Source organism: Leuciscus leuciscus, assembly GCF_965113295.1.
Source record: "Leuciscus leuciscus genome assembly, chromosome: 24".
NCBI lineage: Eukaryota > Metazoa > Chordata > Actinopteri > Cypriniformes > Leuciscidae > Leuciscus > Leuciscus leuciscus.
The window spans coordinates 3,749,356-3,774,656 of record NC_138723.1 but is presented as its reverse complement, the minus strand read 5'-3'; the positions used below and the strand labels follow the sequence as shown (position 1 = coordinate 3,774,656).

The 25,301-nt window shown below is 43.8% G+C and overlaps 1 protein-coding gene and 2 long non-coding RNA genes across 3 annotated transcripts in view; 2 read left to right on the top strand and 1 right to left on the bottom strand.

The window, feature by feature from the left end:
- Positions 1-12,080: 12,080 nt before the first annotated feature.
- ctxn3 (cortexin 3) lies at positions 12,081-21,840 on the bottom strand. Its single transcript, XM_082157403.1, has 2 exons — positions 21,597-21,840; positions 12,081-12,469 (listed from the first exon to the last, which is right to left on the bottom strand). Exons 1-2 carry the CDS (start codon positions 21,625-21,627, stop codon positions 12,153-12,155), a joined length of 348 nt encoding a protein of 115 aa, XP_082013529.1. The 5' UTR covers positions 21,628-21,840; the 3' UTR covers positions 12,081-12,152.
- The window catches only part of LOC309488959, a 217,475-nt gene continuing 206,374 nt past the window's right edge, over positions 14,201-25,301 (top strand). Inside the window, exon 1 of the long non-coding RNA XR_014202306.1 lies at positions 14,201-15,636. This is a non-coding gene — a long non-coding RNA (uncharacterized lncRNA). The remainder of the gene's footprint in view (positions 15,637-25,301) is intronic.
- LOC309488961 overlaps positions 16,316-25,301 on the top strand; it is a 132,775-nt gene continuing 123,789 nt past the window's right edge. The window contains exon 1 of the long non-coding RNA XR_014202308.1: positions 16,316-16,732. This is a non-coding gene — a long non-coding RNA (uncharacterized lncRNA). The remainder of the gene's footprint in view (positions 16,733-25,301) is intronic.

The window sequence follows — 25,301 nt, the reverse complement described above, 5'->3', positions numbered from 1 at the left end:
CAATTATAGACTGTGCATTTATTTGTATTTATTACACTGCAAAGACTTTGTGCATGTCTGAAACTTAACAAAGAATAAAAAATGACTGCAATATATTACTGCCTGTTAAATAAAGCAACATGCAGTATATTCCTAATGTTTCTTGGTGTTCTGCTGGACTGAAGCACAGGCTCGACTCTTCAACACAATGGTGACACACAAAACTCAGACAACAGAAACACTGTAAACCCCAGCAGAACATTAAACACTCTCAGATCTCAGCAGAGGAGGCTTAAACAACACAGACAGCATTACCAGCTCCACTTATTACTAACAGTCTGACTTTATTTCTGTCAGACGTCTACTGAGAATTACAGAGGTTTAGATGTTGATGATTTATTGAAAAGAATGGTAAAACTTTACAATAAGGGTCATTAGTTGACATTAGTTAACATGAACTAAGAACGAACAATACTTCAGCATTTTATAATCTTAGTTAATATTAATTTCAACATTTATTAATACATTATTAAAATCAAAGGTTGTATTTGTTAACATTAGTTAATGCAAGTGAACTAACGTGAACAAACAATGAACAGCTGTATTTTTATTAACCAACATTAACAAAGATTAATAAATACTGTAACTAATGTATTGCTCATTGTTAGTTAATCTTAGTTGCTAATTTTAAATAATTAACCTTATTGTAAAATGTTACCAAAATAATATATAATAATATATAATAATGTCGGTCGTCATTATGGAGATCAGTGTTTTCTTTAGTTGGGCTCTTGACTCTTGACTTTATAACATTAGTTTATCTCTGGCTGCTGTAACTGTGTTATAAGTGGCTGTTGTTGTGGCTAAAAAGAGCCCAGATAAATGCTGGGTATGATCTGATGGGTATTTATTGATGATGTCATAATCACATTGAATATCCCAGATCAGAGATTTAATCCGAGGTGTATTACAACAGGCTGTCAGATCATACAATTATAAACCCTGTGAAATTATAAAAAGAGATTGTTAAAAATAACACTGATTGTTGTGGTAATCGGATACTTTAACACATTGTGCACAAAACATTTTTGAACCACTGCCATATTCAGTCACACACAAGAATACATCAAGAATCAGCTTATGAATCTCAACAACGGTGACATGCTTCATGCTGCAATGCATGCTGGGAACTATGGATGAGTTTTATACTATGGTAGCTCCCAGAATGCATTGCAGCATGAAGCATGTCACCGTTGTTGAGATTCATATGCTGATTCTTGATGTCTGTGTGTGACTGAATATTCATGAAGTTCAAAATGTTTTGTGCACAATGTGTTTCTTATTACAGTTACAGTATTACAGTGTTTCTTATTACAGTGTTTAACAATTCAATATTTAAAACACATTTTTGATCAGTGATAACGTTTGGCATGTGATCTGTAACTCAGTACAGTTGCTTATGATTACAACATCATCAAAAAATGCCCAACAGATTCTCCACATAATTTCTCTTGGTTAGTCATTTTAGCCACAATGACTGTGTCGTATAAACACACAGTTATAGCAGGCAGAGGAAAACGAATGTTAAAAAGTCAAGAGTCGAGAGCCCAACTACAGCAAACGCCTCGGTTACGACTGTAACCTCGGTTCCCTGAAGAGGGAACGAGCGTTGCGTCAAAATTGACGCTATGGGGAACGCTTTCCGTGATGACGTCTTGAAGCACATGTAAAATCAGTCCAATGGTGTGGCGGAACGTCCAGGAAGCTATAAAAGCCGGCCCGAAACAGAACACGAAAGCTACGTAGAGTCTGAAGTCGTGCTGACAGGCATGAAGGAGATATGGCAAGGCGACGCAACGCTCGTTCCCTCTTCAGGGAACCGAGGTTACAGTCGTAACCGAGGCGTTCCCTTTCAAGGGAACTCGCATTGCGTCGAAATTGACGCTATGGGGAACGTCTATACCAACGCCACCATAGCTACAAATGTCTGTCCTGTGTGTAATCAAGTGAGCAGCACTAGGAAGACAAAACCTGAGACCCTGGAGTAGAGTCTAGGTCTAAAGAGTAGAACCTGACGAAGGTGTGCGGTGAGGACCAGCCTGCCGCATCACAAATGCAACGTTTGTGCATTTGTGCTGCAACGATACTCCTGATATAAGGGCCTTAGAGGCCGCCATACTCCTAGTAGAGTGCGACCGGACAGCCAAAGGAGAAGGCTGCCCAGCCGCCTCATAAGCAAGTGAGATAGCCTCAACCACCCACTTGCTCATCCTTTGCTTAGACACTGGACCTCCCTTGTTAGGGGACCCAAAGCATACAAACAATTGATCGCTTTTTCGCCACAGGGCAGCTCTGTGGACATATGCGTCTAACGCCCGAACAGGGCAAAGCAAATTATTCGCCTCCTGGTCCGCATTTTGAAAAGGAGGAGGACAGAAGGCCTGCAGAACAATAGGTCTAGCCACATTAGTGGGGACCTTGGGGATATAGCCCGGTCTAGGATGAAGAAAAGCTTTGACCATACCCGGAGCAAACTTCAAGCATGACGGAGCAACCGACAACGCTTGGAGATCCCCTATTCTCTTTAGAGAAGAAATGGCTAGAAGGAACAGAGCTTTCAAAGTCAAGAATTTCTCAGGAACCTCATCAATAGGCTCAAAGGGGGCCAGGGAAAGGCCTTGCAGCGCAATGGACAAATCCCAAGGTGGCACCCTAGAGCGAACTGCAGGCCTCAGCCTCCAAGTGCCACGAAGGAAACGAGATACCAGAGGGTCTTTCCCCACAGACATTCCACCCAAAGGAATGTGGTAAGCACCTATAGCCGCCACATAAACCTTTAAAGTGGACGGGGTCAGACCTGCAGTGAACCGGTCCTGCAGGAACTCCAGAACTGTACCAATTGGGCAGTTGACTGGATCCAACCGACAGTCACTTCACCAAGAAGTGAATACTCTCCACTTCAGGACATAAAGTTTCCTCGTGGAGGGAGCTCTGGACTGTAGAATGGTCTCAACAACCTCAGTTGAGAGACCTGACTCTATGAGCTGGGCCCCCTCAGAGGCCAAGCCCACAGGTTCCACAGTTCCGGTCGGGGGTGAAAAATCGAGCCCCCTGCTTGGGACAGAAGGTCCCTCCTGACAGGAAGCTCCAGAGGATGCCCGTCGAGGAGGGACACAAGATCGGGAAACCCTACTCTGCCCGGCCAGCGCGGGGCTATAAGAAGCAGGCAAACCCGGTCCCTGCGAACTCTCTCCAGAACTCCCGCGAGCAGAGCAACTGGGGGAAAGGCGTACAGACGTAGCCTCGGCCACGTCTGTACCATAGCATCCAGTCCCAGAGGAGCTGGATGCGTGAGGGAGAACCAAAGTGGACAGTGAGACGTCTCTCGAGACGCAAACAGATCCACTTGTGCTTGGCCAAACTCCCTCCATATCAGCTCCACCACCTCGGGGTGGAGCCTCCATTACCCGGGCCTCGGCCCCTGTCTCGACAGAGTGTCTGCTCCTATATTCTGGACCCCGGGGATGTAGGCTGCCCTGAGTGACAGCAACTTCCCCTAGGACCACAAGAGGATATGGCGTGCCAGATTGGATAATGGGCGCGAGCGCAAACCCCCTTGGTGGTTGATATAGGCGACTACCGACGTGTTGTCCGTATGCACTAACACATGGTGTCCCCTGAGATCTGTGATAAAGCTCCTCAGAGCCCGGAAGACAGCTAACATCTCTAGGCGATTGATATGCCAGGAACGATGATGGTCTTCCCACAGACCTTGAGATGAGCGACCCTCTAGGATCGCTCCCCAACCCGTGAGGGAAGCATCCGTCGTTAGCAGTTTGCGACGACAAGGAGCTCCCAGCACTGGGCCCTGGGACAGGAACCAAGGTTTCTTCCAAATAACCAAGGCACGTAGGCATCGCCGCGTGACCTTGATTGTGCGAAATGGGTTGCCCCTCGGGGAAAACCCTCTGGTCCTGAGCCACCACTGCAGGGGCCTCATGTGCAGTAGTCCAAAAGGTATCACGTTGGAAGCTGCTGCCATGAGACCCAACAGTCTCTGGAACTGTTTGACAGTGAGTAGCTAGCCTAGCTTTACACTTTTCACAGCTGCAAGGATGGAATCTACACGTGGTGGTGACAGGCGCGCCTGCATCGACACTGAATCCCAAACCATGCCTAAAAAAGTGGTCCTCTGAAGTGGAGAAAGCACACTCTTCTTGGCGTTCAGCCGTAACCCCAGCTCTTTCATATGGGCGAGGACGACATCTCGATGCCGAATCGCCTCCTGATGCGACTGAGCTAAAATCAACCAATCGTCGATGTAGTTCAACATGCGAATACCCTGAAGGCGCAAGGGCGCCAGAGCTGCATCCACGCATTTGGTGAAAGTGCGGGGTGATAAAGCCAGGCCGAATGGAAGAACTCGATATTGGTATGCTTTGCCCCCGAAAGCAAACCTCAGGAACTTCCAATGACACGGACGGATGGAAATATGGAAATATGCGTCCTTGAGGTCTATCGTGACAAACCAGTCCTCGGACCTGATCTGTGGCACGATTTGTCTCAATGTTAACATTTTGAACTTGAGCTGCATGACTGACTCGTTCAGAACTTGAAGATCTAAAATGGGACGCAATCCCCCGTCCTTCTTTGGAACTATGAAGTACCGGCTGTAAAACCCGGTTTCCCTGTTGGAGGGAGGTACATATTCTATGGCCCCTTTCTCTAACAGAGTGTTTACTTCCTGTTCCTTACTTCCTGAAATATGTGCTCGCCGGAGACCGCTGCGCCCTGAAACACCGGAGGCGGCAGGGTTGGCAGACCGGTCCCCTGAGGGTACCGAAGAGAGACGGGCACCGTAAAAAGAGGTGTTGACCGCTCTGCTTCGGGGGGGACTACCCTCATTTGTCCTGAGCCCTCGGACATCAGGACTTTTTCCCAGCAGCCTTCTTGGCGGTAATAACGGTCCGCAGATCCGTTCTACCCCTCGAAGACTGCTGGGTTTGAGAGCGCCCTCCGTGTCCCCGAGATTTTTGTGGGGGAGCACGGGAGGAAACGCTCTGTTTCTGAGTGGCACGGTGCTCAGCGCTCTTTTTAGATGAGGGAGGCTGCTCCCGCTCAGCAGCCTCAATGAAAGAACGGCGGGGGAGAAGTTTCTGAAGTGCAGCTGCCTGTTTTGAAGCTTCTTGTGATTTAGCTACAGCACTATTAACTGCATCTCCAAATAACCCTTGAGTGGAAACTGGTGCATCTAAAAGAACATGTTTTTCTTTGTCCTTTATATCACTTAAGTTGAGCCACAGATGCCTCTCAGTGGCCACCAGGGCTGCCATAGAGCGGCCGATGGATTTAGCCGTCTCCTTGGTGGCCCTGAGAGACAAATCTGTGGCTCTACGCAGTTCAGACACAGTATCGGGACCAATTCCCCCGCCCTCCTCAGAATCACCCAATAATTCAGCCTGGTACGCTTGCATTAGTGACATTGTGTGTAGACACGCTGCAGCTTGGCCGGCGGCGGCATAAGCCTTATGAACCAGGGAAGATGTGTACTTTACTGGCTTGGATGGTAGTGCAGGAGCCTTCAGAGAAGATGCCGTTGCTGGAGAGAGATAGCTCGCGAGCGTCTCTTCCACCTTCGGCATCTCCCCATAACCATGCTCTTTATAATTGTGAATGGATGAATAGTGTGATGTTTGTGCAGTATACACTCTATATGACACTGGTTTCCCCCACGATCTCGACACCTCTGTGTGGAGATCGGGGAAAAACGGAAGGCTTCTGCGCTGAGGCTGTGCACGAGATGGCAGGAAACGCTCGTCGAGCTTGCTTTTCGAACGAGCGCCCTGCCGATCCTCTGGCCACTCAACAGATAATCGCTCGACAGCTCTCGTAACTACATCGAGCAATTCTTCAAACGCATGAGACTGAGGTGGCGAATCCTCAGACTCAGCGTCAATACTAACAACGTCCAACTCCTCAGAGCTGGACAATTGCAGTATTGGTGCCTCCATCGGGGGGGAAGAAACCGCAGCGCGTGCTTCCACACCCTGATGAGAGGCACTGGATCTATCAGAAAGAGGCTGAGATAAGGCAGAGCCCGTCTCAACATCCACTGATAGATCCATTTGCGAACCCCAGGTCTGTGATCGACGCCGGGCCTCGGCAGCGGCGGGACCAGAGCCCTGGGGAACGCGATCCTGGTTAAATAAAGCCAGGCGGGATCTGAGCGTACGCATAGGAAGCGCATCGCAATGCTCACAGCCAGCACCCTCGAGTGCTGACTGGGCATGCTCTTCACCCAAACAGACAACACAAAGAGTGTGAGTGTCCCCACTCGTTAAATAACGCGGGCAGGGGTGAACACACACTCTAAACTGCTGCTGCTTACTCGCCATACTGAATATATAATGTAATATAGACAGACAACACCAAATAACAAGGACAGATCACACAGAGCGCAACTGAAGACTCAGAAAGCTTTCGTGTTCTGTTTCGGGCCGGCTTTTATAGCTTCCTGGTACGTGACGTAACCCGCCTCTGACGTTCCGCCACACCATTGGACTGATTTTACATGTGCTTCAAGACGTCATCACGCAAAGCGTTCCCCATAGCGTCAATTTCGACACAACGCGAGTTCCCTTGAAAGGGAACACTTACCTCCATCATGGTGACTGTAAAATTATATATTTAACTCTGCATGTTGCTTTATTTAAAATGCAGAATTCTTTTGCAGTCATTTCTATTAACTTTGTTATGCTGATGTTTGATTTATTTGTTAAAAAGAGTTAAGCTTCTGTTTAATAAACACAATTTAATGCACACGTCTATCATTGTCCTGACACTCTTTTGAATGTTTTTACAGTAGAAACGTACAACTTTGAGTAAAACGTCCAATTTAAGGCAATCATTTTCCACGTTTTCTAATTACACTCAACTAATTACATTTTACAGTGTAAATATATTGTAAATACATTTTTCAACATATGAAAAGCAGCAATTCCTTATGTATTATTCAATATATTGTAATCTATAACACGCAGTATATTATTGCATATATTTTTCAGTATATTTACACCATATAATATATTGATCATGAATATATGGAAATATGTTTTCGTTCCATAAGGGATAACACACAGAGACAGCAGTGAGTAAAGTCAGAGGAACAATACCACACACCTGGAAGACAAGAATACATGGATGTAGGGGAAACATTTTTATAATAAATCAACCCCATTACATGAGATCTTCAGTTTGTCACGGTCTCTCAAGACGCTCTCCCCGACTCAGCCTGGTTTCTTCCTGTGTTTTTCCCTCCATTCTGTCTCCCAATGGAGTTTGGGTTCTTGACACTGTCACCTCTGGCTTGGGAACACTTAATATTCAACAATATTACTGATTTAACTGCACTGACACAATCAGATGAGAACAAAAGCACAACAAAAGGTAATTGACAGATAACACACCGATTACTCTTCTTCCATTCATTGCAAAGACACTTGAGCGAGTTGTGTTTAACAGACTCTCCATGTTTTTCGCACAGAACAACCTCCTGGACAACAACCAGTCTGGCTTCAAAAGCAGCCACTCAACTGAGACGGCCCAGCTCTCGGTTACTGAAGCGCTGAGACTGGCAAGAGCAGCTTCCAAATCTTCAGTTCTCACCCTGCTGGATCTGCTGCTTTTGACACAGTCAACCACCAGATACTCCTGTCAACCCTAAAGACGAAGGGCATCCCAGGAACTGCACTCCAGTGGTTCAGGCCTTACCTCTCAGGTAGGTCCTTCAGGGTGCATGGATGGGTGAGGTGTCTAAGTTACAACATCTAGCAACTGGAGTGCCTCAGGGCTCACTGCTGGGGCCGCTTCTCTTCTCCATCTACATGTCCATCACTAGGATCTGTGATTCAGAAACATGGCTTTTCCTATCACTGCTATGCTGATGACACACAACTCTATCTCTCATTCCAGCCTGATGATCCGACAGTTGCTGCTCACATCTCAGTCTGCCTGACAGACATTTCTGGCTGGATGAAGGACCACAACCTTCAACTAAACCTTGCGAAGACAGAGCTGCTTGTGGTCTCAGCCAACCCAACACCTCATCACAACTTCTCTATAAAGCTAGGTTCATCAACCATATCTCCCTCCAGGATGGCCAGGAATCTTGGAGTTGTGATTGATGATCAGTTAAGCTTTGCAGACCATATTACTACAACAGCCCGGTCCTGCAGATTTGCTTTATACAACATTAGGGAGATCAGACCCTTCCTATCAGAGCAGGCTACACAACTCCTTGTCCAAGCGCTTGTTCTTTCCAGACTGGACTATTGTAATGTTCTCTTAGCGGGCCTTCCGGCATGTACTATGAAGCCTCTGCAACTGATCCAGAATGCAGCAGTGAGGGTGGTCTTCAACGAGCCGAAGAAAGCCCACGTCACTCTCTTCATTCATGGCTGTCAATAGATTGTCAAATTCAAGGCACTGATGTTTGCCTACAAGACAACCACTGGGTCTGCACCAATATACCTAAACTCGCTAGTCAGACTTATGCGCCCTCCATAAGCTTGAGTTCTGCAAGTGAACGACGCCTCGTGGTGCCATCATCCCGAAGAGGCACGAAATCACTCTCACTGACCTTTTCCTGGACCTTTTCCCCAGCTGAGTCTAGCCATTTTCAAAAAATGTCTAAAGACACATCTTTTTCGTCAGCACCTGGCCAATTAATAGTAGCACTTACCTTTTCTATTCTATACTATTTATTTAGTTTTTCTGATTAAAAAAAATCAGAAGCACTTGTATACTGTTGCCCTCTTGTTGGTCTGATTGCTTTGATTGTTCTCCTCATTTGTAAGTCGCTGTGGATAAAAGCGTCTGCTAAATGATTTAGTGTTAATGTGAATGTAACTGAGTTGAATAACAGCACTATTGTCTTCAGCAGAGCTGCTTATAGCTGAATTGAACTTATTTCATAATGAATTAAACTTTACACAGTTGTTGAACTGACTCTTTCATCAAAGACAATATTTATACCCATGTACACACTCACACACTCTGTCTGGTCAAGTCAATCACTTCCTCAGACATCCGCTGAGATAGTACAGTGTTACTCGATCCTCTGGTCCAGTGTTTCCTCCATGTTCAGCTCCATGGGCTCTACTTCTCCATCTGCTCCACTGATCTGTTCATCTTCATGGTCTGTGGAGCAAAACAAAAGACTGTATTCACCCAAGCTAAGTGTTTCCTCATGTGTTTGTGTGCCTCACCACTTCTTTCCTGCATTGCAAGTTTACTTCAAGAAATCAAGACGTTTCATTCATCCTCTCCATCTCTTTCCAATTCATGACACCGTTATGATAATACACAAAGATGTTTTGTTTTAAAGTAAATGTAAGGTCATTAATGGTCGGAACTTCTAAATATACTACTATTTTTGCAACTTAATAATAATTTGTAAGTGTTTGAGTTGTTGATTTCATATGAAATGCTTCATTCATTCATTGTTGGTTAAAAAAGCTTTAAAAAGCCTCACTTTTGTTTCATAATTCCCATGGACCATGCACCCATCCACTCATTCTCCAAACCGCTTGGGCCAATAGGGTTGTAGGGGTGCTGTTTGGAATTAAACATTAAAGGCATCCAAGTTGTTGTTTAATAAAAGTGGATATGCAAAATATGCAAATAAAGCAGTACGTTAATATGAACAAACAACATATTACAACATTGCTATCTTTCCAATAATGGAAGGCAGCGTTTCTCATCTCCGGGCCTCGGGACCCCCCTCACAGAAAGTCTCACTTATTAAAACACCTGATTCAGCTCATCAGCTTCTTAGTGTGTTGAATATTGAGACATCTGAATCATTCTGGGAGGCAGCGGGTCCCCGAGGACTGGAGATGAGAAACACTGCTGTTCCATTAACCCCCAAACTGTCTGCACAAAATAGAACATGAATTTTATTGGACTAAAATATCTCAAACCATAAGAAGAGAGTTTGAGAAGCCCTGCACAGGCGCCTCTGTCTGTGATGTGTGTGTTGACCTGGATCTGGAGGACTGATGCTGCCCTCTGTTGGGTTCTGTAGACACACACACACACAAACACACACACAGGCTGTGTATAGACACACACCATTTCTTGAAACCACAAACAAACACTAATGTTGATAAAAATGAGAGCATTTATAGCTTCATTCCATGAGAAACATCTCACGTGTTGTATACTTTTCCATCTCTTCAATAATAATGTACTAACATTCATTCATTACTTAATAATAAACTTTACAATTTGTCAGATGTCACTGCTGTTACCTGTAGAAATAAAATAGTTCTCCATAATCTTGAGAAAAGAAGTAAAGTTTCAAATGAAATCTACCTTTGATTAGGGAGAATGTCTAGACCTGAGAGAAACCCCAAGACTTGAAATATGTGTCAAGTATATCATATGTGCAGCATTGAGGGGCTCCAGGAACAGTGTTGGGAACCACTGAGGAATCATAAGATGAATTTAACGATCTATATCTCAGCGTCTGAACCACAAACAAGCCAGCATTGTGACTCTTAAAACTTCTTTTTTTAAACTTGAAGAAATGACAATGTTTGTGTGGAATCACTATCACTATTAATATGAATCAAAGCTTGTACAATACAAATATGTATTTTGAATCATCTTGGCGATGTTGTACAAACACTGCTGATATTAAAGAAGGAAACGCCATTTATACTTGCATTGGAAATATTTTATTATTCATCTCTCTGAAACATAAATGGGTTGGGAACACAAATGTGTTTTAATGACACCATTATATGCACAAAGCATTATAATTCTGAATCATTTTCTGTCTGAATATACAGAACAGAATATATTCTGATACATTTATTTCTCCTCTTACAGCACAGACATTTGTTTCTAACAACAGTATGAAGGTCTAAACACAAATTCTCATTGATTTGAGGCTCCACATACTGTCCTGTTCAACACATTAAACTCACAGACAGTGTTTAGTGCTTCGTATCATGGAAAGAGCAGCAGGGGAACATTGAACACAGTCTGTTCACTCCAATACTTCAGTCTTTCAAAAACAAATGAGCAGCTTTGGATCGTTAAATCTTTAATATGACATGATAAAACATTCTTTATTAAGTGCTCTTACGCTTTCGCTTACGTTTTCGGCTCTTTCACAGTGACAGCAGGTACAATGAATTAGTGCAACTAAAACCATCACAATCATCAATGAGATGAAATATGACAGACAGAGCGTTCTCGACTGACACCATCATCAAGATCAGCGTTTGACTCAAAGGCTCAAACGGGTCGAGCAGCTTCACATTATGATGGTTCTGCTGATGGCAGCTTCGCATGGTAAGGCTCAGATATAGATACAGATATAGATATAGACGAGATCTAAGATCAGAGTATTTGTTGTGCTGTAAGGCTGACAAATCCTGCGTTTACTACCATGAATTATGAGATTTCAAATGTTCAGAACCTGTGAAGACACATTTTACACAACGAATCAACAGCTCATCTAACAGCTTAGCCTAACTTTGTATTTACATCACCTAAATATTTCCAGATACACCCAGAAGCACTGCAGTGATGAAACATGTAAACTCTGACAGTAGTCGATTACAGTGCACGTTTTTAAGGCTATTTTGACAAAAGTGTCAGAGGTGTTTATGAAGTGCTTATAAACGGTTTAGAAAGAGCTTCTCTTCTAGAGATTTGTACTTGGCAGTTAACGACAGCACAGATATGAGGAAAATAGGGTTGGGGGTTGGGGGGGAGGGGGTAGGGGGGAGGGGGGGGGGTATAAAAGAGGTCTACCCTGTGTCCCAAAGAGCTCAACATCCATTCAGTCTGTAATAAAGCACTGCACACAACTTTCTGAAACAACATCGTATATGTGGATGGCAGTGAGTTGGTGTGTGTGTGTTCATCATCTTCACAAGCTTGTGGTGGAGCTGCTCAAATGCAGAATTACTGTATTCTTGATGTATTTCTTCTACACAGTGTGTCATGTGTTTGTGAATGACTTTAGGATGTTTAGCAGAAAGGTTGTTTGCCTTCATCATCATCATGTGTGTGTGTGTGTGTGTGTGTGTGTGTGTGTGTGTGTGTGTGTGTGTGTGTGTGTGTGTGTGTGTGTGTGTGTGTGTGTGTGTGTGTGTCTTCTAAGCCAGTGTGTTATCAAACTGTCCCTTCTCGAGGCCGTCCAGCCCGTCGGCCCATGTGGAGGTGGGCATGCTGCGGTACGGGTCCAGCAGGATTCGGAAGCAGCGCACGATCAGCATGCAGAGGAAGACGAAGAGGAGGATGACGAAGGCGAAGGTGGTCTTCTGCTCCAGGGTCACACCGGCCACAGGACCCGCCGTCTGCAGGGAGGAGGTGAACGGCTCGCCCTCCATCAGCCAGGAGATCTGCAGCGGCTCGTCCCACAGCAGACGCTCACGCATCCTCACGCGCCCCACATCCTTCACACGGACCTCATCTACACACACACACACACAGAATCAGCACATCTATGAGGTGCGCTTCTTTTACCTTTAAACTTTCTTAACCGGTAGATTAAACAATATAGCCTCAAGTAACTATCAAGCCCAAGCAGATTCGACCCAAAGTGGATACATCACAGTCTTGAGTCATTTGTGAAGTTATTGCGTCACTAACAGTTAGTTGATTTGAGTAAAAATTTGTCTGAAGGTAAGTAGAGACAATGTTTTTACACATCTAAGAACTGGAAAACTTAGCAAGCATCTAAATCTATCTTTATTGCTTTTGTTCACATTCACCCTGAACCCGAGAGATGTGATGTGCGCAAGAACATAGCAAGTGTCCTGCAACACTTTCTCCTTCGATTCGGAATGTGAATTCCTCTTTCAGAATGTGAGCGGCGCTCTCCTCCGTGTGTGAAGAGAGAACGCTGTTGAAATGCGAGGGTTTTATTACAAACTGCAGTCTGTAGCCCTGCATTATTGTACGCGTCACCCACTCGGGAGCCGAAACAGTTTGCCAAACTGACTCGTAACTCGCGAGTGTCCCCACCCGAGCCAGCTGGCTCATTTGTGGTACAATGGCGCCCTCTAGTGGACGAACTAGGGAGATGGCTTCCTCGTCCTCTGAGACCCCGAGAAGGCCCTCAGAAATGCGGGGGTTTTGCAGGTGACGTCATCGTCACCGGAAACCAGCCGGCTCATCGACGAACGGTTGCCCATGAACGCAGGATTGGGCTGGTCAGCCCAGTTGAGGAACATGGGAGGTCCCCAGTAGCGCATCGTCATCACCGTGTCACCCATCCGAGTCAGAAAGGCAGATTTCGACGCACTGTGTCATGGCAACTTTAAGACAGCGCCACATGAGTTTCTTAGGCAGCATAAGGTAATGGCTGCAATTCTCTGGGTTCTCCAAAGCCTCTTCTGCGTGCTTGAGGCCCAAGGAGACAACCAGGAATGGGCGAGGGTCTCTCACGGCGATTAGCACACCACACACGGCCAAGCTGGCCCGTGATAATAATAATAATAATAATTCATTACATTTATATAGCGCTTTTCTCTGCACTCAAAGTGCTTTACATAGAAGGGGGGAATCTCCTCAACCACCGCCAATGTGCAGCATCCACTTGGATGATGCGACGGCAGCCATATTGCGCCAGAACGCCCACCACACACCAGCTTACTGGTGGAGAGGAGACAGTGATGAAGCCAATCAGTATATGGGGATGATTAGGAGGCCATGATGGACAGAGGCCACTGGGCAAATTTGGCCAGGATGCCGGGGTTACACCCCTACTCTTTCGAAAGACATCCTGGGATTTTTAATGACCACAGAGAGTCAGGACCTCGGTTTTACGTCTCATCCGAAGGACGGTGCTCTTTGACAGTATAGTGTCCCATCACTATACTGGGGCGTTAGGACCCACACAGACCACAGGGTGAGCACCCCCTGCTGGCCTCACTAACACCTCTGCCAGCAGCAACCTGGTTTTCTCAGGAGGTCTCCCATCCAGGTACTAACCAGGCTCAGCCCTGCTTAGCTTCAGTGGGCAACCGGTCTTGGGCTACAGGGTGACATGGCTGCTGGCCATGGTGACAGTCTTTGCTGGCCTGCTGGCCATGGTGATAGGCTGTCTCTGGGAGAAACAGCAGATTTGGAAAGCGATATACCAGCAAAAAACAGTGAAATTCGTGGTGAGCAGCCATGGAAATAATGAGAAGAGCGTGGGTGGCTCAGGATGCAAAACACAACTAAGCTTGGCAGAATAAAAGACTGTCACGTCCGACTGAGGCTGATCTGGTGATATGTCCTCCTGAAGACACGTAAAACCGCAACTTGATCCTATAGAATTAGTAAATTACAGGCCGACCTTGAATCTACCTTTTCTGTCAAAGATATTAGAAAAGGCAATATCCTCACAACTATGTTCCTTTCTTGAAAGAAATGATATCTGCGAGGATTTCCAATCAGGATTTAAACCGCACCATAGTACCGAGACAGCTCTCATTAGAGTCACAAATGATTTGCTCTTATCATCCGATCGTGGTTGTATCTCTCTAATTAGTGTTACTCGATCTTAGTGCTGCATTTGATACCATTGACGATAAAATTCGTTTAAATAGACATGGAAATTATGTTGGCATTATTGGAATTGCATTAGCATGATTTAAATCATACTTATCTGACCGTTATCAGTTTGTAGCAGTAAACGAAGAGATGTCTTATCGATCACAAGTTCAGTATGGAGTACCACAAGGCTCAGTACTAGGACCGTTGCTGTTCACTCTGTACATGATAACCTTAGGAGGCATGGAATTAGTTTTCACTGTTATGCTGATGATACTCAGCTGTATATTTCTTCGCACCTCGATGAAACTTACCAATTCACAAAATTAACGGAATGCATAGCTGATCTAAAAAACTGCATGACTAGTAATTTCCTACTACTTAACTCTGAAAAAACAGAGATTCTAATTATTGGACAAAAAACGTCCTCACGTAATAACCTAGAATACTGTCTAACACTTGATGGCTGCTCTGTCAAGTCTTCGTCGTCGATTAGGAACCTGGGTGTGCTCTTTGATACCAACCTTTCATTTGAAAGTCATGTGTCTAGTATCTGTAAAACCGCATTCTTCCATCTTAAAAATATATCTAAATTACGACATATGCTCTCAATGACAAATGCGTAACAATTAGTTAATGCGTTCATGACCTCAAGGCTAGATTATTGTAATGCTCTACTGGGTGGTTGCCCTGCACGCTTAATAAACAAATTACAGCTGGTCCAAAACGCAGCAGCTCGAGTTCTTACCAGAACCAGGAAGTATGACCATATTAGCCCAGTTCTGTCAACACTGCACTGGCTGCCTATTAAACATCGTATCAATTAAAAAATATTGCTGATTACTTACAAAGCACTAAATGGTTTAGCTCCGCAGTACTTGAGCGAGCTCTTAACACATTATAGTCCTTCACGTCTATTGCGATCTCAAAAATCCGGCCAGTTGATAATACCTAGAATATCAAAATCGACTGCTGGCGGTAGATCCTTTTCCTATTTAGCACCTAAACTTTGGAACAGTCTTCCTAACATTGTTGCACCGCTTGCACCTTGGAACCTATTTCAAGGTTTGCATTCCCGAGCTACCAGGCACTGTTGTTGTGCAAATAAAGAGGCCGGAGCGCATTAAGGGTTTTATGTTAGAACGGTGTCATGTTAGCAGCCCCTAAGTTAACAACTAATGATCTTTGCAACGGAAGTGAATCAATCAAAACTAAATTTAGCTGGACAATAACTTTATTCTAGAGCTGCTGTAAAGCCATAACAATCTCTGTTACTTTAATTTCATATTATCACTGTAAAGCTGCTTTGAAACAATCTATATTGTTAAAAGCGCTATATAAATAAAGGTGACTTGACTTGACTAAAGTGAGCAGCATTAAATCCGAACCGAGCTGTGTCAGTGCAGAGATCGCGAGAAGCGAATGTCAACTAGAGAACAGCAGCACATTCAGGCCTTATATGCCCTCAGGTAAGGGGGTGAGGCGTTGAGCAGCAGTACAAAGGAGTGGTCCTTGCTGTCTACCGGAGGCTACTGGGAGCTGAGACCTGATCTTGATCGCCACAGCAGATCGCCATAACCTCCCTCCAGCCAGACATCGTGCTCTAGTCTGCTATCGCAAGAACAGTCATTATGCTACGTTCACTCCGAACGCGAATTGAGCATCTGGAGCGAGTGATTTCCATGTTAAGTCACACGTCTGGAGGTCCTGCAGACGTGGGTCCTAAGATAGACACGATTTCGCCTCATGTCTGCCATGATACGCGCGAGTGATTTTATTTGGTGCTTTTTGTGCATTCACGGGTTTGAAGCGAATTCGCGTCTGACGCCCGAGTTGAAAAATCTGAATTTTGGCATCTGTTCGCGCAGCGTTAACCAATCAGGAGCCTGCTTGCTGCTGTCACGTGGTGAAGTGACACGATAAACGGGGGCAGTCCCGCTTTTCAGTTTATGATGTTATTTTATATGTTTGGCCTCAATAACTTATTTGATATGTTTGGCCTCAATACATTATTTTGTACTAAATGCCTGGTGTGGTTCTAATGCACAACAAAGCTAATCTTTTATCACATAAAAACTTGATTTCAATATATGAGACATATTCATTTTGTATTAAATGCTATTTATTCCATATCTAAATCTAGATTATATGAAACATTATTATTCTAATGTAAAGACAACCAACATACTTTAGGGTATAAGAACATAGTTCATGTCTGGACAGTGTTGTGTGAGAAAAAAAAAGGGCGAGGGTGATCCTCGCTCCGATGCGGGACAACAGGTCATCAAACTGTGTGCGGGAAAGGCGGAAGTACCGCTGAAAGCGGCCGTCATCCAGGCGCAGCTCCTCGAGCAAGTGGTGAAACTCGCCAAACTGGGTACGCCTACGGAGGGTCTGGTGGACCCAAGTATGGCGACGATGACCCCTACGCCGCTGTTCTGCTCTCCAGAGCAAATACGAGATGTGACTTTCTCGATGAATGCTCGATCAACATCAGCCATCTTGCAAACAGACAACCGCCTAGCACTTGCCCCTCCCACAAGAAGAATTTCGCCTCGAACGCGCGTCTATTTCGCTTCAAACGCTCGCTTTATATGCGCGTCCAATTCGCTTTGGATTCGAGTGGATTCAAAATGTTCAAGCGTCCAACTAGACGCGATAGATGCCAATTTGACGCTCAATTCACGTATGGTGTGAACGCAGCATTATGGTTGAGCTGACTGTGCCATGGGAAGACGGCCTGGAGTCTGCTTTTGAAAGGAAGAAGGAGAAGTATGCAGACCTTTCAGCTGCATGCACAGAGGCAGGGTAGGTTGTCGAGGCTTCACTGGAACCTCCACTGAACGGCACCTGAAGTCTTTCGGTGTCAAAGGCGCCAGGGTGTCAAAGGCACTAAAAGATCTGGCAGAGAAGGCAGAGCAAGGGAGCTTCTAGACTGACTCCGGAGAAAGGACAAGATGTGGGGGAGAGGCGGATCCTAGAGCTGGTTGCAACCACTGCAGAAAGTTTTGGTCACTTCATGTTCAAGCACGGATACGCTGTTGTCGGGAACGGATGGGCTATTATCAGAGCGCCCGCTCCCGTCCAAAATACACCAGAGTTACCGACCGCTACCATCTCTCATTGGGAAATTTAATCCCGTGCCGTAAGCAATTGGATTGGGTCCCACTGTTCCCGCGGGAGAGCCGAGGGAATGCAGACCTCTATCCCTGGAGGCCCACTGTCCTGCAGATTTCAGCTCCAACCTCAATTAAACACGCCTGAACCAGCTAATCAAGGTCTTCCTAAGCGCATACTAAACTTCCAGGCAGGTGTCTTGAGGCAAGTTGAAGCTGAACTCTGCAGGACAGTGACGCTCTAGGACCAAGTTTGGTCACCCCTGAGCTAAAACATCTGTAGAAACTTGTCTTTAGACCAGTGTTTCCCAACCCTGATCCTGTAGTATCCCAGCACTGCATAGTTAAGATGTCTCCCTAATCAAACACACCAGATTCAACTCATCAGCTCGTTAGTAAAGAGTCCAAGACAGGGCTGTCTAAACACGAATCACTCGACCCTGATCTGCAGAGTTGAGCTTTTCAATGGTTCTCCGCTTGGGGGATCTCAGTAAATCAGCATGATTCATGGGTTGACACATTCACGTGAATTTATTAAACAATGGTGCAGTGATGAAGTGAGCAGGTAAGAGAGATTCCAACTGAAGATCTTGACGGAGACTCAGAGGGAAGGAAGACGCTGGAGACGGGGGAATAGTCCACATGGCATGAACGAGGTCGGGTGATAATGAAGTCCAGGTGTGTGCGATTGGAGATGACGTCCAGGTGTGTGTGACTGGAGATGACGTGCAGGTGTGTGTGATTGGAGATGACGTCCAGGTGTGTGTGATTGGAGATGACGTCCAGGTGACGTCCAGGTGTGTGTAATTGGAGATGACGTCCAGGTGTGTGTGATTGGAGATGACGTGAAGGTGAGTGTGATTGGAGATGACGTGCAGGTGTGTGTGATTGGAGATGACGTGCAGGTGTGTGTGATTGGAGATGACGTGCAGGTGTGTGTGATTGGAGATGAGGAGCAGGTGTGTGTGATTGGAGATGGCAAGCAGGTGTGTGTGATTGGAGATGACGTGCAGGTGTGTGTGATTGGAGATGACGAGCAGGTGTGTGTGTTTGGAGATCACGTCCAGGTGTGTGTGATTGGAGATGACGAGCAGGTGTGTGTGATTGGAGATGACGTCCAGGTGTGTGTGATTGGAGATGACGTGCAGGTGTGTGTGATTGGAGATGGCAAGCAGGTGTGTGTGATTGGAGATGACGTGCAGGTGTGTGTGATTGGAGATGATGTGCAGGTGGGGACCAGGAGGGATGCTGGGAAGTGTAGTTCAGAGGATGGTGGCTAGTAGAGCTGGGACGATACACCTATCTCCCGATTCGATACTATCACGATACTTGGGTGCCAATGTGATATGTATTGCGATATTTTTTTTTTAAGAATTGCGATTCTTCAAGTATTGCTATTCCATATTGCAATTTTTTTTAACACTAGACCATCGGTTAAATCATACACTTATACAGACTGTACATGATGTATAAGATGAATCATATTTACAAAAACAAATCATCACATCTTTCTGACTTTTATTTCAGAAGCATCATACAGGACTACATTCTCTTTAATAAATGATTCAATAACAAATACATTTTTTAACAGTCACTTGTCGACACTTAGTGGCGAAACAATGTAATCAATAAATGCGTTATTTTAAGCACCAAGTTTCTATCAAAAGCTGATTTTGATCGCTATCGTAGACATCAATGTTCATTTTTGAACTTTAAACTTTTATCCAAGTACTTCTATGATAATTTTAACTATTGCATCACAGAAATAATGATTCTATGAGGTTGAAAAGACTGTTTGTGAAGCTGTATCATGACGACTCTCTCCGGGTCAGCACCAACACAGCTTTGAATGTTGCAATATGATTTTGTCAAAGTTTAATAGACAGACGAATTGAAAGATCGCGTGGGTGTTTGAATCGAGATCAGTCTTGATGAGTGAAAGATGAATCGTGCAGCTCTACTGTCTTATCTCTCTCTCTCAGCATATGAGCAGCGCGAGGGCTTTTCAGTTCTTTCAGTCTCACGTCTCTTCCACACGTCTACTTGAGATATTACGTCACTCAACACGACACATTTCATCCTCTGTTGGAACGAAAGTGGCTAACTTCTGTCAACCTCATCTACAAGCAAGGACAAAAATAAAGCAATTGAATTTTAATTAATATCGATTCTGGAATAAATAAAAAACGATTTTAGAATCGTAACAGAAAAAAATTGCGATAAAAATTGTGGCTTAGGTGGAAATGTGACACGTAGGTCGTAGCAGCAAACACAATGTGAGATGATCATGATAAACATGACACAGTCAGAAGATTATTGCAGGCTATCTTTGGTTTAGGAGCCACGACCACAGTAATCACCATGATTGGTCATCTTTCATCTGGGACAGCCCAGAATCATACATTGTGTACCGGGAATGAGTCTATCAGCAGTACATTTACAAGTTTCACAGCATCATTTGTGCCGTTTTTGGTCTTTGATCTTTTATTATTACAAATCCTACTCTTTCATGATCAAATGTGCAGAGGTTTTGCCTTTTTTAATAGTTGTCGCTTCTGAAATTATTATCATTAAATACGTTTAACACGCTAATTTGGAGGCAGCTCACAGAAAAAGAACTATCCACCTCTATACACAAATACTACACATGAACTATCCAGGCTTTTTGTCATTAAAATGCCTCCGTTTTGAAGAGAATCTCATTTCACCCTCATTTCTTTCCCTTTATCCTGCTATCTGCTCTCCCCCACCTTCTAGGATCGGGAAAGGAGTTGAACCTGTGAGTCATACGGTAAATATCCTATTTTACTTTAAATAGTGCAGGTCAGGACATGGATTGGTGTTGTCTGTAGTCAAATGTAATCTAGTCAAACAAAATAAAATGTCTCATTTCTGACCTCTGGAACACAAAAATCCAGTTGCTGATTTCTAATAAATGTTCTTAAAATGAATAGTCTACATTAATATAACATTTAGTACAAGAGAAATATGAAATATGTCATTCTTAATGGATATTAATTTAATGGATTAAAGTTTCCTTGGAAGGGGCAAATGAATGCAGATCTTACTGCGGTAGAGAGAGAGAGAGAGAGAGAGAGAGAGAGAGAGAGAGAGAGAGAGAGAGAGAGAGAGAGAGAGAGAGAGAGAGAGAGAGAGAGAGAGAGAGAGAGAGAGAGAGAGAGAGAGAGAGAGAGAGAGAGATGTGGTGTAATTCACTTCAGTACGGAGTAACACAGAAGTCACTGCGTCTCAGAAGAGCAGAGAACATGTTCATCTGTCCAGATTACTGATATTTTTGTGTAGAGATATTGACTTCAACTGCAGTTTACATGAAAACAAGTTTACAAGATAATCTAAAAGTGATCAATAGCCTATAATGTAATCAACAGAAGAACACACACACACACACACACACACACACACACACACACACACATTATTGTGAAAGCGTGAAGATTCATAATGATGATGTTCAGACTCATAAATGTTAAAGGAAATAGGATGAACTGATCAAATTTCCATTAATCTGAATTCTTCTCATATTTTCACATTGACATATTTAGGTGAGGTCCATTTTTCACCTATAGGTTTCATTGCAAGGGCACACCAGGTGAAAAGAGCATGCGAGAGACATGAGAATGTGTGCGAGAGCCGACACCCTTTTTACTGCAGTCAGGTGGTGTGAACATGAACATGAGTCCACACAGTGTCACCTCCACCGACCGCGGGTTTATTAGGAAATATGAGCTTTATTGATCTGCAAGAATCACTGAATTAGCGCCGGATGTCAATGCGGTATCTGTCATGATCCATCAACAAGTGAAAGAGTCGACACTAGAAGCAATCGAATGACATGAAGAAGAAGAAGAAAAAAAGAGTCATGTATTGAATAAATGTGCAGATGACAGCTATGTGAATGATGTTTGATAGTTTGACTCGCACCTTTGTCTCCCAGTGAGAATGTGGGATCCATTTCCACAGTTAGTCAAATCCAGCGGAATTCGCCCATTCTCGCGTCACATCCACACCAGTCCACAACCGGCGGACAGCGACCGACACCAGAGGGTTCACCTTTGTTAGTTTAAAATAATGAGAGAGATAATACTGTTTCCACTTTATTGCAGAAGCGTGAACGCGACGCCACTGCGCATACGGTCGCGTCGCGCGCCTCGGCTCTGTGTGCGCGCGTGAGTGAAAGTTGACGTGTGTTGATCCGAATTGATTCATTTTATTGAATCGTTTGGATTGAATCGGACTGAACCGAACTCTTAAATCTCTTATTTAGGGTAGCAGATAAGTCACCAAATGACCAAACCAATGTGCTTAATTTATTAGGCTACACCAGCACCTCTCGATTTATTTTTCAGTTCAAAAGAATCTTTTTGTTCAAATGAAATGAAGTAGGCTATTCCCAGACTAAATTTGAAGCGTAGCTAAAATCCAATTTAAAGAAAAAAAGAACATCAAAAAGAAAACTGAAAGTGACTTTGAAAATGTATATCGACAGTGTGTGTAAAGCATTACACACTAAAAATGACATCAGCTGAAGTTTGAAGGCAAGTCTCATTAACTATGATTGGCTAATTATCTTGTCTTGTCTTGGCTGTTGAAAGCTTAATTGGGATTGGTTGACGTCTGTTCTAAGGCAGGGGTCACTAACCCTGCTCCTGGGTTGGGTTGCTCCAGCCAAGGGGGCAATCCAGCACCCGGAAAGCGTACCTTCTATGGGGGCATCCATTGGCTAACAAGCCATCCACTGCTGTTAGCATTCCATTGACTCCCATTCATTTTGACGTCACTTTGACAGCGAATAACTTTACATCTGAGGCGTTTAAAGATTAATTTGTCCATTGTTTATTTCTAAAGAAACTTGACAATGTATAAAAGGCTCCATTACCTTGTATCTATACACTGTGGCCCTGTAGAAGCCGTTTTTGTAAAAATAGGCGTCATAACCACGCGACTCTCTGTCGCACAGTAGAGAAATTATCGTATAGACAGGAGGAGAAGCTCGCAGGCAATAGGGGGACGTGGAGGCATAAAGTCCGATAAAGTCAAGGGAGAAGCCCATAGAGAGTCATACAGTTTCTCCTGCTCCTAGCTCATGGACACCTCCTACTCACACTCTCCGTCGCTGCAAGATTCGGAAGGGAATGATTCAGATTTCTCTCGGCACAGCTACTAGAAGACAATTGTCAGACAGGCTGCTCACGTCACATCTACGTCTTCATGCTCAGTTTGAGTCTGCGCAGTACGCTCAGCCATCAGGAAGTGAGTGCTTCTATTGACTTCACTTTTCTCCATTGAAGTCTATGGGGTTGCTGTGTCCTTTTCTTTTACTGTCTATGGCTCCAGCCCATCGTAAGTTACTTAAATTTGAACGTGAAGTCCAAGAGGTAACTAGTAAATACTAACTAGTTTGTAACTAACTTTGCACTTTATTCGATTTCACCATTTGTTCTTAAGGCAGAGCTAGTCGTAAGTTCTCCGTAAAGTAATGCGCAGTCGCATAATGTGACATTTACCCTCGATGATCTACTAGTAGCCTTAAAAAAAACATTTATTATGACTGATTTTATTTGACTTGCACAATACGGACCAATACACACCGAGTTGCGTTGTTTAGGACAGGTTCGTGTTGATGAGCCGCTAACAGTAATCTACTCACATAATGTTGTCTCTCTTAAAATATAAGTGAGTCTGAAATGTGTCTGAAGGATTGAAGTCTGTCTGGTAAAATAAGAGCTTATTGGTGCAGTTCAGCCGGTCTGCTGTTTCAGTCCAACCGTTACTCCTGATTAGAGGCTTCCCTCAATATTTAGTTTATACGTAGAGTTGCACTTCATCTAATTCTAATGGTGCAATTCAAAGATATTTAGTAGTGCGTAAGTTGTAACTTAGTGCTCATTTATGTCAAACTAGGTTAAGCTGTAAGTTACGCACAGCTGGTGCAACCGGCCCCTGGAGAGCTACAATCCTGCAGAGTTCATGCTGCATTCACTGCATGTCGTAATTACCTTAAATAAAGCTCTGTGTGATTTCGAATCGCTCTCACGGTACTCAATCGGTCTGCACAGCTCCACTTCAAGTTGAACACACCCTAAATCTGCAGTGGTCAGGTGATACAGCGTCCACGTGGGACAAGTCATAGCTCTCAGAAAATTAGGAGTTTACACGTTGTAATTACAAGTTGGAACTCAAGCACGTGAAGGCTTTTTACATTTCAGATTAGTTACGGTAATTACGATATGGCGTGAGCGGACCAACAGCTCCAACCTCATAAACACACCTGAACCAGATAAACAAGGTGTTCACGGTTACCTGAGAGTCACAGGCAGGTGTTGGAGGCTGAGACTGATGTCTGCAGAAAAGTAGCTAAAGTGTGCAATTATTTTTCAAGAAATGCAAAGCTAAAGAAGCTCCAGACAGGTCTTGACCACATTCCAGTTCCATATCACTTATCCCAATTTTTTTTTAACCCTTTATGGGACTAATTATGAAATCACTGCTTGAAAAAATAAATTACATTATATTTTACATATATTTACGATTAAAAACATTTTCCAAAATTAGTTTTCAAAATCTGCCCTTTGACCTTTTTTAGGGTTTCGTCATTTATAACTGACTTTGTGTATTAGGGTTAACTATTTTTGGCAAATTGTCTGAAATATCTTCACTATCTGTAAAGCAGTGAAATGGTCTTAGTGTTTCAAAAAACATTAAAGAGCATTTTTAACATTCCATGTCATCTTGTGCTACTATATTTCATTTGGAACTTGCATGTAAAATGCAAAAACTTGACACAAGTTCAGATGCAGTTTCACTGCCTGGAAAGTAGTGAAACCATTGTCTTAGTGTTTCAAAGTGCATCAGAAATATTGTTTCTTTCTTGGAATTCCAAAGCGATGATTGTAGCACAAGTGAAAATCAACAAGACTCTTCTTTTTCAGTGTAGCTTTTTCCTCCTTGATCTTCCGCTTCTTCCTTTTTTACTACGACCTTATTTTCTGATGCACTGCCATCACTGTCATCAACACTTTCTGGAAAAGGTTCAGTTGTTCCTATCTGTCTTCTATAAAACTTACTAACATAAACTTAAAACACAGACAAGAAGGCTATTATAACGTCTGCCAGAAATGAACAATATAGTGCAGCTACATAGAACATATGTGTACCCTAAAAAGACTGTCATTTATGCATAACACACATATTTCTTTGGTATGTGAGTTATTGATTTGACAAAATGTTTATTAAAAATCACCAAAAACTTTAGAAAACACATTTTGATGTACAATATGTATTTCCTAGTCTAAAATGAACTCACAATGAAGCCTTGACAGCATGTGACCTAGCATGTGCTAATGTCTCCTTCACTTTCTTGTTGCCAAAAATGTCACACACATGTCTGAAAGGCCAATGTCATATGATAATACTAAACTGTAAAAAGTTTTGGTTTAATATCATTATTGTATTTTAAATGCAATTTTCTCTGCGTCATTTATAAATGACGATACACCATTGTGCTCTGGACATTCTATAGACATTGACCAAGTGCTCTGGGTTCGGGCCAAATTCTGAGCTCAGAGCCCTCTGTTACGAAACTGCTCTGAAGCACGGGTTGAAGATCCAAAGGCAGCTTTGTTTTAG

Coding starts and splice junctions, on each gene's coding strand:
- ctxn3 (XM_082157403.1), bottom strand. CDS start 21,627: ATGGATCCCACATTCTCACTGGGAGACAAAG. Junction 12,470..21,596: donor ATTCTCACTGGGAGACAAAG/GTGCGAGTCAAA, acceptor GTGTGTGTGTAG/ATGAGGTCCGTGTGAAGGAT.